Consider the following 14,278-nt stretch of genomic DNA (forward strand, 5'->3'; position numbering starts at 1 on the left):
CATGTCTTTGCAGGTCAAAAACTGTTCAGCTGTCACATGTGCAACACCTCCTTCTCTACAAAAGGCAGCCTGAAGGTACACATGCGCCTCCACACCGGCTCCAAGCCCTTCAAATGTCCCTTCTGCGAACTCCGCTTCAGAACGTCAGGCCACCGCAAAACCCACATCCAGTGTCACTTCCGCCCAAACAGCGACAGCCGCAAATCCAAGCGGCCTTCCTCGCACGCCGGTCAGTCCAGACAAGGTCAAGACACGGGTGCTGGGCAGGTTGTGGCCTCGGGTCAGGGGCAGCAGCCGGCCGCTTCGGAGGCTCTTCAACCTGTGGGTCTGCTGCAGACGCCCAGCTCGGACCCCAGCATTTACCTCCCGGCCAACCAAGTACTGACAGGGCAATTTGACCAGAATCTGCTGCCGCCAGGACTAGTAGGACAGGCCATCCTGCCCGCCTCCATGTCAGGTAAGGGTAAATGGATGGGATGGTTTGCTGGTTTGCAGAGCTGTAGAAAGCAATCAGGAGAATGTTTCTTAAGTCAAAGTTAATGTGGTTAGGAAGCATTTGAGAGGATTTAATGAGACAAAACTATATAACAAAGTCTCAAATTTAATTATCCTGAAGAGTCATTGTGTTGTGTGTGTTGTGTTATGGATGAGCCACCAATGACACATCTATTATCGACTTTTGGCGCACACTCTTATCGGAACGTCAGTCTGATGATTAATGCACTGAAGACTGTTGGTGCAACTGAACTACTTCATGGTTCATCATTTTTATTGGCGGACGGTCGGTTAGTAATCAAGTGGCAACCTCGGCACTGTTGCTCCGGACAAGATGACATACATCCCGATAAGGCCGATGTCCGCAGAGCGAAGGTGCTTTATCACCGCAAGCCACCTGTGTGCTTCCTTTCCTCCAAACAAAAAAGGCCATTTGACAGTTTTGGAGCCAAATCTACTTTTATGTGATACCAAAAAAATCCATCAAAGCAGCTCCAACCATTCACTTATGATCTTTGTAGTCTTTGTAGGATGCGTATTTGACAGAGATAAAGTGGATGGGTATCAAAGAAAGAGGACGTTTAAGCTTCAGTAAAAGGCTTTCACGCAGCAGAGCGCTGTACGGTTTCCCTGTGTGTGGAAATGATACTAAGGCTTGACGTAAAAAGAGGATTTTCAGAAATCTAGATCAACATTCATTGAAAAGCTGGACGTAGATTCATTTTCAGGTTGCCTCGCTTTTCTCAAGTTTGGGCTCAGGGATTGCTTTTATCAATTACCATTAATAAAAAGCTGAGCTAAGTAAAGTCCTTAATAACCATTTAAGTCAAAGACCTTGACTAAAGTCTGGCCACCTTTTAAAATTACATTCTCATACGGCTCCTGGAGCATGACGGCCGTAGAGGTGGTCTAAAAAGTTTAAACTCACCAATCCTGATGCTCACTCAGCTTCTTTTTTTCTCTTTTTTTTTGTGAAAAGTACACAGTTCACTAAAAGAAAACCTTTCCATGTCCCTCCTCCCTTTCCTCATCAGGGAAAAAAACTGAATAAATATAGAATTTTCTTTCTTGTCAGTCAGTTTGGTGGAGCTTATTCATGAGTTATTCATTTCCCTTACTTGAGAAATACTGTATTCTCGCTCCAGCATAAACCAGCAAGGACTTCTGGTAGCTTAGAAGTCTAGCAGCAGATATAAAGTGTTGGATGTTGTGCCAGCACACCCGGCCTTTAAGTCCAAACGTAAAATATCTGTATTTACCTCCAGCATCAACCTCTTACCATATATTATAGTTACCTCTCACCAGTTTCAAATGTAGCCCTGTCTTTATGCTGGACCTGGCATAACCTATCCACTATAGCTTATATATGACCAAATTTTCCACAATATAAAAAAGTGTGGCAGAAACAGTTTGATCAGAACAGTAGGTTATTTAAAAGGTAAAAGTGTAGCTGCTGAAAATGCTGCCCTTTTGTTGCCTGAAGAGTTCATCAGAATCACATTTTAGTATTAATACGTGACCAATTTTGTGGTAATGTTGAATATCTAAATATATCCGTGTGTGTTTGTGTGTGTTCTGCAGCTGCAGGAGACCTGACGGTGTCTCTACCAGATGGCCTGACGACGCTGGACGGCATCCACTTGCAGCTAACGCCTGCCAACCTGGTGTGTCCCAACGTCCAGATCTCTGGCATCGACACCAGCAACATCAACAACATCACACTACAGGTTAGAACAGCTTTTACTTATTCTTGTGTCAGTACCTTAAGTTGTCAAAAAGATTGTGGTCAGCAGCAGTTTAGATTTGTATAAAATGCCAATGTGGGGTATTACATTAGCATTTGATATCACAGTCATAGATAATGTGATGACACAAAGTACATCTTATATATTGCAAAGTGCATGCTGTCTGATTGCAAAAAGCAAACATTTTTAAATGGTACTGCAACAGTATAACATTTATAAGAGATGTCCAGATAAGAGATGACCCTTTTCTCAGACAAAGTAAAGGGAGTTTTATTTGTATACTTGCAGCTTGAAGCTCAGTACTGATATGAGTAACCTCTAGAATGGAGCCAGAACAGAGAGCATTGTTTCCAGTAGTGTTTACTGTAGAGGAAGACTTTAGGGAATTCATATTTAGAACGAAACAATCCCGGAGCCTGCTTCTTCTCAATGAGACTGTTGCATGGTACATGCTACTAGCATGTAAAACGTGCTGCTTCAGTAGCTTTGGCATGCCTTGCTGGAGTCTTTATATTCCCCGGTTGAGTTGCACATGAATGTCCTCCAGGCAGGAGCAGGCTATCTGCTCTCTGTGTTCTTCTTTTGGGTTTCTTGTTGGGTGCAAATCAGTTTAAATATGCATTACTTCCATGTACTGCCAGTGCTTACCCGAACGAGTAGTTACTTACTGCAACCCCGGATTCTGTGAGTATAGCTGTAGTCTTTGCAGTTGTATGAGTCTGAGTACATGAGCACTGCATCAGACCCCATACTAGTATTGGTGTCAAGACGACACTGATTTCTAAAAGCCTTTTATTTTCTGCAATTACATCATGGCTAATTATTGTTGCTATGAGCATAAATTTCAAACCTTTTTTAATTACAGGCATTGTAAGCCCCAAATAATATCACATTGCTTTACGTCTTATATTTTTTCCCATTTATCCTTTAATTAAGCATAAGACAACAGCAAACAGGAGGCTTTCTAATTATTTTCTCTGTGCGTGCGTATCCAAACCATGTTACCCAATTATTTAAACAGCCTAGTTTGGGCAAAACGGTTTTTTTGATGTGCTGATGCCAGCTCAGTGTTATTTTTGGTGCCGCAATTCTCTAAAAGCTCAATAAAGGGGATTCACTTGCACATTTCATTTAGCCAACAATGAACAAAGGCAAAACCACCCTCTCAGGATTTTCTCTTAATGAGGAGATTTACTTTTAGATCAAGGATCATTTTCGTGTGAGATGTGTTTGAGCCACTGAGTTATGCTCCCGCTGCATTGCCAAGGTGGCAATGTGTTTGCTAATGATGGTTCGTCCAAGACATTCTGCTACCTCGGCTCTACAATGGATGATTGGATATTTTTCTTGCCACAACTTTGCTAGTGAGTGTATATGCACTAAACCAAATGAGCCGTGGAGCTGAGGAAAAGTTCCCCTAGAACACCAAAATGAGATTCAACACAAAGCTGTCGCACGAGAAGACCACGATGAGTTTTGTTCAGTCAACTGTCAAAGCAATAAATTAAAATTTTGTTTCTGAAGCATGTGATCCACACACTGGGGTTCAAATCCGTATGTTTTTTTTTTTTAAATTGTTCAGAGGGTTTTGTTACTCGTGTGCTCTATCGTGTCGTAATAATGACAGTGATGTTTACAATGTCGTCCACAGTGGTGAATGGTTTGCAAGACGTTTTATCATCATTCACATTGATTGAAGGACGTTATTTACATCATACATCATACATTTATATCATATACTAGAATAAAGGATAAGTGCTTAGTATTTTTATGCCAGCTGTGTCCAGTTGTAAACACAGCAGCTCTTTAATGCAGTAAATAGTGGTATATAGTTTATGTGGTTCTTAAACATAGACTGTAAATGAAGATGGACGACGGAACATCTCCTCAAAAGTGAAGCCAAAGCAAGTAGAGCTCCACCTGGTGGCTGGCTACAGTATAGGCCATAAGCTCCGCCTCCTCTATGTTAAGCGGATGGGACTTGGGTCAAACCAAAACATTAAAATACACGTCAAACAATTGTGTAGGGCCGTGACAGTTGGCGAAAAATAAATAAGTACAGTGTATAATTCAACATTTCTTTGTAGCTGGTGGAGGTAGAGCAGAGCTCAGTATTAATTAAACAAAAACGTGAGTGAGTCTGGCGGAAGTGTGGGCGGGTCATCAATAAAGCAGCTCTGCATGTCTCAACCCTCTGACCGTACTGCGCAGACTCTGGTACCAAACTCACAAGATCCCCCCACCCAGCCACCCACCTCCAAGGAAACTAGCGTCAGCTTGGCCAATCCAAGGAAACGGGCACGCATCGTCCATATTTACATACAGTCTATGCTCTTGAATCAGTATGTTCGTACTCTGTTACTACGCTTACTCTCTCCTATAAATATTTTATGCTCTGAACTGCTCAGTTTCCTGTTGAAAGTCATCCAAAAAATATAGGACACGGGCATTCTTGGAGAAAGTGAGCAGTAACATTATATTGCATCGCAATTGTGCATCAAAGACTTACTTTGTCAACAAGTATTACAAAGAAGTCTTTTCCAAATCTTCTCTGTGGTTCTTAAAACAAAAAAAGGAAGAAATCCTCCCGCCTCACGCTGTTGCTGTCAACCCACGCAGAACCCGTCTCCATTTCTTTATTGTTATCACTCTTGCATTTTCATCTGAAGTTTTACACTCTTCCATTCCACAGATTGACCATGCCCTCCTCCAGCAGACCTTACAGCAGGGCAGTCTCCTCTCTCAACCCCTGAGCGTGGACACCGGCCTGGTCTCCCACTCTGGCAGCCAGCTCATGTCTACAAGTGACCCCTCGGTGTCTGCCAATGTTGTCATCCACCCACTGACCAGCCTGGCTCTGCAGTCCTCCACCATTACACCTGCGCAGGCCACAATGGCTGGACTCTCTGACCAGGATGCTTCAGGTGTGTGTGACAATACAGTGAAGAGAGAAAATTACTACCAAGACACTTCCTGTTACGAGACTAATAACTGTCTGTGCCTCACTGTGGGCGGTTCAGGTTCTCAGGACCTAAGCCATGTCATAGGCAGCTCTGGGCTTGTCACAGGAGGCAGCAGCGGTCAGGAGATCACTTTGACCATCAACAATTCCAGCTTGACACAAGCGCTCGCCCAGGTCCAGGCCCAAGCTTCAGCGGCTGGATCCAACACTGCAGCAGGAAACCCCCAGGAGATCACCCTCACCATATCTGGTAGGGACAGCTCGATGCACCACGGGTCCATCTAAATAACACAAAGCTTCAAGTCTTGTCTTTTCACAAGCCCAAAAACAGGCTGTCCAAGGCAAACAAATATGAAAGGAAAATTCCCTCAAGGATAAGTGCAATATTTATTGATTCTCTCTCTCAGCTGGACACGCTGGCTGGTGGAGCATAAAAGCCAGAGGCAGTGATAATTACAGGTCTTTCTTACATTTTGAAAGCCGATTCGGGATTCCAGATTTTTCACCTTCCACGTATATTATCAGCGTCATCCTTCGATGGTCATACTGTATAGCTCCTGGAGATAAACATGCATTGTATCCACAGTGCAGAGGAAAGTTGTAGCTGTGTCACTGAGCCCACAAAGTTAATATTATTCCTTCCGGCGTAACTGTATCCTCCCTGGGCACAATTTAGCATTTTGATTATTGCGCTTTAATTTAAATCCTTCAGACTAAGTCTTTAGGAAGCCTTTTGCTTTTATTTATAGCCTAATTCTTTATTTGTTTTCATTCTCTTGAAGCTACACAGTATCGACCAGACATTCATTGTTGTGGGGGTTTTTTTCCAGCGAATTGCTACATGTTTTCTCCAGAGGATCTGCAGTAACAAAAGCACTTTTTTTTAACACCATAAAAGAAATCCTTTCCCTCAGAAGAATTTCCTGCCAATGCAATACAAGTTCTGTTTCACTGTGAAAGTCGAACAAACTCTATTTTATAGTTAAAAGGTGGACAACTGTGAAGGGGTTTAATTGTATGGTATGTGGTATCAAAAGGTCCTAAAAAGCTTACTCTGGTTATTCAAATGTGTCTATAATTTAGCATTTTTTAAAACATCAATTAGAAAATCAGTCAAAACACTGAATGCATTAAAAATAAAAAATAGAAATAATAATACTTTTAAATGCAAGTAATTTTCCTTGAATGCATTTGCAGGTCAAGATCTGCTGCCCCAGCATAACAATCCTAATGGTGCGGAGATGAACGGCAGCATGACCAACGACCACCTCCTGTCTCAGAGCCCCGCCAACACTGGAATGACAGGTTAGAACGACCGAAGCAGAAATGATTTGCGCGTTGCTAGGAGCGCTCCACAACTTGGAAAAAGATTTTTATAAAACAAAAGCACTCTCTTTAAAATTACTGACATTGTTTCTGCTGCGTTTAGCATGCATCTGCATAAAAACTGTGATTTACGCAGTCCAATTTAACTCATGCACGCTAAATAAAATCATCCGATAAGTCAAATTCCACAGTATAACTTTTTGACGATGACTCTGCCTGGTGTGGAACATCAAATTTAATAGAAGAAGACGTTTCCCCCCCAAACTTTATTGACAAAGAGTTGACTGAGACTAACCAAAGTTGTCAACAGTGGTGCCTACATGGATTCCAGCTTGGTTCATCTTGTCAGCCACTTGTTTGGACAACAAGTCCATGTTTCCGTCCCTCCCTGAGCTTGTCACGTCACCTGATGTGTACGCCACAAAGCCTGCCAGAAAAACATAGTTACGTAGTTACATAGTCAGTCAGTGAAGCCATTTGACACGGCTCTAATAAATGCACAGAAAATCCATCGATGCCTATATCCGTTAACGTCAGTGACCTGAATGACTCACTTGAAAAACCTCTTGACTCTGGGCCACCACTTGATAAATGTAGGCAGTGGCGTAGCAAACAAGTATGAAGTACACGGAGCTTTCTTATCGTAAATATAACCACACTGACTGACTCACAGCGGATTAAATTACCTCCAATTTGATGGAATGAGCAAGCACTGTATTTGATTTAAACATTAGACGACACTAAGAGGACTGAGGCCTTTCTGTAAAGGTGACTGAACGTAAAACCCTTTCTGTTTGTCACAGTTCGGAAAGTGCTTCAAACACAGAAGATATGTGACAGATGAGTGTGTAGTTTCACTCTCCTGCGTCGCCAGTCCAATAAGGAGCATGACTAATGATAGATGTGAGAGTAACTTTAGGTCACGTCCCTTTAATGGTTCAGTAGGAGCTTCCCTTTCCTTCGGACAGATCCCGACATAAAACTAAAGTGTTGAGCTTCAAACTGTCTCTCCATCGGTGCCCTTTTCATGAAATGCCATGGTAAGGTGTGTTCCCCCCACTGTGGAGTCATCAAAGTGTATGGGGGTCTTTCAAGACTAAAAAAGCCTGCTACAATCCAATATCATTCAGAAATATAAATGCAAAATGCAATGGAAAATTCACACCACATGTCGATTCATATGGTGACCTTGCTATGGTATAATGGTAGATTTTCCACTGTGGGATCGGTTGTTGCATGTATTGCATCCATCTTTCTTTCCTTTCCTTACTTCTGTCTTATAGGGCTATGCATTCCCCAAATTCCTCATTTATAGGAAAATATTCACTATATGCTGCCCATGCATCTTTCAAGAGTCGATACATTTGAGTTTGAAAACTCGTTTTTGAATTATTGTCACTTAATAACAGTGCAGGCCAATCTACGATAAGAAAGTAAAGGTTTGCGGACTGTGACTTGAGCAAATATGATCTGCTTTGTCGGAGTTGGCTTCCTGATTGTTCTGTTGACTGGTTTGCTTGTCACCTCGAAGCTTAATCAAATTTCCAGTCTCATCTCTCTCTCTTTATTACCCTCCTCTCAACTCAAGTGGAAAACATCCCCACTGCTTCTCGGAGACACTGAGAGCATCTCTGCTTTTGTTGATTAGATTCAAGCATTCCTGTCACTCCGTATGCAAATATGGCTCAGCCTGCGCGTCGGCTGAGAAACGTCACAGTATTGTCCAGTGTTATTCTCCACTGATATTTCTCTGTGACCGAAGCTAATGCATAGGTTAATATTTTCTAATGAGAGAGAAAATGACCAAAAGGTCTGGCTGAAGTCACGTCAACAAATATTTGGCTATTGTGATGTAGGGGTTATGAAACACAGATCTGCGTTTTGTATTCATCTAAACAGTCCCTATCTTACACTCAACTATGTGGTTTGTAACCATAGAAACAATTCCAATGCAGCTTGGGAGGATTTTACTCAACAAATGAATCTGTAATATTTGCAATAAAAACCATCCTTCATTCTTAGAGTTAGGCTGAAGGATGCATCCTCTGATAGATGCTATCAGTTGTCTCTTAATCTAGCTCTGATACACCGAACGGAGAGTGAAATAATTGCAGTAACTAAATAATTAAAACATAATAAAGATAATCTTTAAATGCTTTATTTTTCTTGTCAATATCTCTGCAGGGAGTGGCATTAAAATAGAATCTGCTACACAGAGTAGTACTAGATTGAAAACCCATTAAATTGCCATCACTGAAAAAAATGGTATAAAAAATGGCCATCCTAAAGGCATCCAGTTGCATTCCCACAAACAGTCGGCTATCGTGACCTGGTCAAGTACACTACACATTTCAGTTTCGATACATTTGCCACAGAAATGTTACGGTTTTGGACGTTGTCACACTCTGTGGACATCTGGTATCAACAACCTGATCACGAGTGCACAGCTCAGAGTGTTTCTGTTCACGCCCACCATTTGCATCCATCTCAAGTCATCACTTGCGATCAGATCTCAGTTCCACAATCACTATGCTAATAAACATTTGGGGCACAGCGGAAGATTTTGGAATAACGTGTTGTCTCTAAACAGTGCATAGCCAACACTGTCGCTTCTGAACCATGAACAGCACTGTTTGTTGGCGACATCATAATAAAAATAGTTTGCGGTGTGTGTGAAAATGTTGGAAAGGGTAACAAGTACCACAGTCTCTCTCGCCTGCCGTGAGCCTATTATTTATTTATCTCTGCAGCTAACATTGGTTATTTTTTAAACAGACACAAAGCTCTCATTATAACTCAAACCCTGAGCGCGCTGACTCGCACAGTAATGGAACTGCTGCTAACAGCCTGCTGTGACGATATAAAATGGAAAATTGTCCATAATTGGAAAAAAAAAACTTACGCTTTTATTAGCGGTAGCCTAAAGTACAGTACAGCTACCTCACTTGTCTAATTTGCATACATCATTATTTTACTTAATTAACAAGAGCAAAAGCTTTTAAAATAGTGTTGTAAAGTGAATGAGGCAAAATTGAGTTGGCGATCCTTAATTGTGACCTAGGACACATTGTGTCTTCACACTGCGAAACTAGTTTGGCTAACTTTGGTCCGATCAATTCGATCTCATTTGGCCTGTTCAGACCTTGCATTAAGATCCAATCTGGGCAATCTTATATGCCAGTGGCTAGCTTTAGGTATGTGTGTTCACATTTGACATTAACATGCATCTCCAAATGTGCCCATAGTTCGCTCTCCAAATCAGATTCAAGCTCTCAAGAACGGCGCTATTTTGTGTGTGTCATGGCTTTGGCAGGCCCATTGTGTCTTGTGCATGTTGATGCCGGGTGTGAACGGGGGCCACAGACAAGCTGGACAATAACACTTATCTCTCTCACACTTGTCAGTCACCAGCCTTCCACCTAGCACCACTTTATCACATACTGCTGCGTCGCAGAGCCTAGTGATGTCCCCCAGCGCCGTGGCCAGCGATGGCAGCGTTACGTTGACGCTCACAGATGCACAGGGTATGCTGGATGGTGTCACTCTAAACCTCAACACACAGGTAAAAACAAATGAACAATGCACTGTCATTAAAGGTGTGCGAAGATTAAATTTACCATCATGTATTTTGTTAGTGCACTTATCAGTATATCTCTTGTTTAGGGTCAGACCTTTCCTGCAGTACTGAATGACTCCGGCCTAGGAGTGCAGCCAGGTGCCCCGGGCCAGCAGGTTATACTGGTCAGCCACCATTCCCAATCCACGAATGGAGCGTCTGACAATGGATATAATGTGAGTGTCTTGTGTGCTTATCTCGCGAAAGAGGTGCCAAAGAAGGTGCCAAAGAAGTAATCTGTGACTCTGTGTCTAATCTAGATTACTAGTGATGGCCTCAAGGGTGTGAAAGACAACCAGACGGAGACTGATAACCGGCCCCAGTGTTTCTACTGTAACGAGGTGTGCCAGAATGCCAATGCGCTGCGACGCCACTGCAGGCAAGCTCACGGCAAGGACCGTTGTCATGTCTGCAGTGTTTGTAGGAAGGCCTTCAAGCGAGCTACACACCTGAAGGTAAGAGCGCCCAAATACTGTAGAGAAGTGTTTTTTAAAATGCCAGATCCATTTCATTAAATGTTTGTTGAGTAGAGCCTAAGTTAATTGCACATGATTCATCAGCCAGCGATTATCTTCTTGCCAAACACAGGATTTGGATCTCTTTCAATTCGCGAAATGTTCCAAACCCCTGCAATTACCACTTACTGCCATAGAGGCTGCCAAAGAGAACAAAATGAAGATCTTCAAAAATACAACTCTAAGCTACTAATGGCTTTGATTTAATGTTAATGGCTCTTGTTCTGATTCAATGTGGTCACTTGTGTAGTGAAAAAAAACTATTGGATAATTACTGCATGGCCGATTATCTTTCATCTGGCAACAAGTTACTTAAACCCAACTGATGCAATGAGTAGCTTCTCATTTCTTAAACAACCATGTGGAAAGACATGTCCTTAGTCTGTTTGAGAAGGGTCAAATCATTGGCATGCATCAAGCAGAGAAAACATCTATGGAGATTGCAGAAACTACTAAAATTGGGTTAAGAACTGTCCAGTGCATTATTAAAAACTGGAAGGATAGTGGGGAACCATCGACTTCGAGGAAGAAATGTGGTCTTTAAAAAATCCTGATTGATTGTAATCGGCGAACGTTTGGTGAAATCAAATTGAAGAAAAACAACAGTAGAACTCAGGGCTATGTTTAATAGTGAAAGTAAGAGCACATACAATGCGAAAGAAACTCAAGGGATTGGGACTGAACAGCTGTGTAGCCTTAAGAAAACCACTAATCAGTGAGGCTAACTGGGAAAAAAAAACTTCAATTTGCTAGGGAGCATAAAGACTGGACTCTGGAGCAATGGAAGAAGGTCATGTGGTCTGATGAGTCCAGATTTACCCTGATTTACCTAATACAAATCATCAGTAAAAATTCTAACATAGCTTTGCAGACACTTGCCTACCTGTTGTACCTATCACCTGCTACTAGGTGGCAGTGTAAAACATGTTTATTTTCAAAGCTTTGTCCTATGGCGGAATAAAACTTCCTTATAGTAGATTGAAACTAAGTTTAAATGTTGTTGGGGTTTTTTTTGTTTTTGTTTTTTTCACGCTTTCCCTCTGCGGTCACTTGAGCCAAACTTTCAACCAGTCTGTTCAACAGTACTTTGCATAGGCTAATACCTCACTTTTCGTAAACAGATAGCAATGCAAATGAATGTGATACCGCCAACAGGTAATCCTCAGGTTTTACGAAAACTCCCATGACACAAATATTTTTGTCGTCTCAGACTAGAAAATGATGGAACAGTTTCTGAGGAAACTGATATATTGTCAAAGGGTGGCCTCACCTATTGAAGCATGTAACAGGAATTCATTAACTGACATTTCAGATAGGCCCTTAAACTGTCACTTAACTCAACAAAACACTTTCATCAAGTGGTGTTTTTCAGCCAAGTTGCACAGATGAGTTTGTCTGCTCCACATTCCCAGGGACCCTCTTCAAATCGTTGTGAAACACTCAAGCAAATATATACCTGCGAGAGTAGATGGATATGGCTTTGTGTGGAACCTCTTTCCCCGCCATATGTTATGTTTCTATGCAAAGGACACTGTGTTATAGGCTTCTGCTTTTTAAAGTGCTCTTCTTTACACTGAGCAGTAATTGTCTCTCCTAATAGCACTGAGATTAGCTAGGTGTCACAGTGAGAGTTCTTTCCTCTTCTGGTCCCCAGGCTGCTCATTAGTCTACAAGCAGAACTCGGATGTTGATTTTAGATTATTTTTTTAAAAAAAGCCCAGGGATGAGAAAGATAAATTAGCAGTCCAGTTATTTTTCATTTTCTTGGCCTATGGATAATAATTTTGCCATTTAATTATAGCCAGACATCCCAAAAACATTCTTTTATATTCTGGGAACATTGAAAATTATACAATGATGAACTTTTACCCATGATCCTCTCTATTTCTGCTTGATGGGAGGGGCAGGCCAGTGGGCCCGTTATGTTTATGTCACAATATTTTCCATTTTATATTTTATGGGATAAATACTATACCATAAATAGATTTTGCAGTTACTCTACATCCTGTCTTCAGAGTAAGCAATGTTCCTGCTTCCTGGATCCACGCAAACAATGACTCAAAAAGCTCCTAAGTGTGTGGTAAAATCTCTGAAAAGTAGGCGTAATGAAGTCACCTCTGAAAAAAACAGTGCGGTTTATCAGTCACAGTTTCAAAATTAAGTTTCAAACTTTCAAAATTAGGGTTTTAAGTTTTCAGAGCTTTAAGACATAATTTCTTAGGGCTAATATTTACAAGGTTTCAAACCTGGAAAACAATCCAGTGCACTGGGAAAACTCTTCGGACTTTCAAAACATTATGCAAGCCTTTAAAACTTAAGGCCTCATTTAACATACTGTAACCCACGCACATAGCCTACGCCTGAGCCATTTATGCTTGTGCACTCATCAGTCTGGCTCGCTCTGGAACACTAGTCAGCGCCGTGTCTTTTTTGGAAGTCGGTTTAATTACTGTTTCTACATTCTTCTTCACTGTCAACAATGGTGACTAAAACCTTCGCCGAAGACGAGTCATACAAATGTTTGTATCTCCAAACCTCCTCATTTAACCTTTCCTCAAAGTGTTCCATCGTTATTGATCCAAAACAATCAGTTCGAAAATTGCATAGATGGAGAAGCAGCCAGAAATACTAAAGCAGAAACACGCTACTACCAAGCGGATCAATCACAGCTCTTGCATTGTGCATGCCAGGCTATAGTGTTAGAGCCTATGTATGGTCTTGGCTGCCACCGTGGCTATGGTGTCAAATTTGCACAGAAGCCTAAACCACCTGTTAGTTTCAGTCTTTTTCAAGCTTGAAAAACATTTTGTTGCAGTTTCACGGCATGGCATGATATTAATGCCGTTTTTTCCAAACAACCTACCTAATGTTTGGCTTCAATTCAGCTCAGTTCTGCAGATTCAGCATTACTACTATTATGTCCTTCCTCTTTCAGCCCTCTGTGAACTTAAACAATTCTATTGCAGCACCATTAACTAATGTTTTCGTAATTCTTTATCAATGTTTCTTGATCAATTTTTTTACTGTGCTGAATAAATATTACACTGGGTAGTATATTATGCACCTGCCAGATTCACTTTTTAGAAGTCGATGGGACATTCCCTCTTTTCAAATGTTGTACTTTAGAAAGGCCAAGCCAGTGCCAGTCGATTGATTGAATTAATAATTGACCTGTCCCGGATTCTAAGCTGTTTTCTAGCTTGGTAAGGTTACACATTTGTCATTATGAAACAAAATGTTATCACAAATGTCACGCACACTAAAGTTCCAGTAGAGGTTTTTACTTTTGTTTGCTAGACAGTGGAATTACATTTTTCGTCAACCTGCCTACAGGAACATGAACGGGTTCACCAACCAGGCCCGTCTCCCAGCTCACAGAAACCCAGACTCTACAACTGCTCCTCCTGCGTGAAGGCCTTCGCTAAGCGCAGCCAGCTGGAAAGACACAACCGAACTCACACAGGTAAAAAAAAAAAAAAAAAACAACTGCGGAACAAGTTTGCATAAGGCATGTCATAAGAAAAATCACCAACATACTGTTTCTAATTACTGTAAAATCAGACATTTTAAATCGACACTACTCTGTAAAGCTTGTTACGTACTCCTCGAGAAGCAAGAA

General features: G+C 41.5%; 1 protein-coding gene across 3 annotated transcripts in view; it reads left to right on the top strand.

Annotated features, from left to right (window-relative positions):
• The window catches only part of znf236 (zinc finger protein 236), a 55,102-nt gene that overhangs the window by 33,017 nt on the left and 7,807 nt on the right, over positions 1–14,278 (top strand). For 2 of the 3 annotated variants that reach the window (XM_084557559.1, XM_084557561.1), the window contains 8 exons: positions 14–457; positions 2,077–2,222; positions 4,933–5,452; positions 6,400–6,507; positions 9,933–10,090; positions 10,192–10,320; positions 10,405–10,599; positions 13,993–14,122. In XM_084557559.1, the coding sequence (XP_084413685.1) occupies positions 14–457; positions 2,077–2,222; positions 4,933–5,452; positions 6,400–6,507; positions 9,933–10,090; positions 10,192–10,320; positions 10,405–10,599; positions 13,993–14,122 (1,830 nt within the window). The remainder of the gene's footprint in view (positions 1–13; positions 458–2,076; positions 2,223–4,932; positions 5,453–6,399; positions 6,508–9,932; positions 10,091–10,191; positions 10,321–10,404; positions 10,600–13,992; positions 14,123–14,278) is intronic. The other variant, XM_084557560.1, reaches the window with a different exon arrangement.

This window comes from Chelon labrosus, assembly GCF_963514085.1.
Source record: "Chelon labrosus genome assembly, chromosome: 12".
NCBI lineage: Eukaryota > Metazoa > Chordata > Actinopteri > Mugiliformes > Mugilidae > Chelon > Chelon labrosus.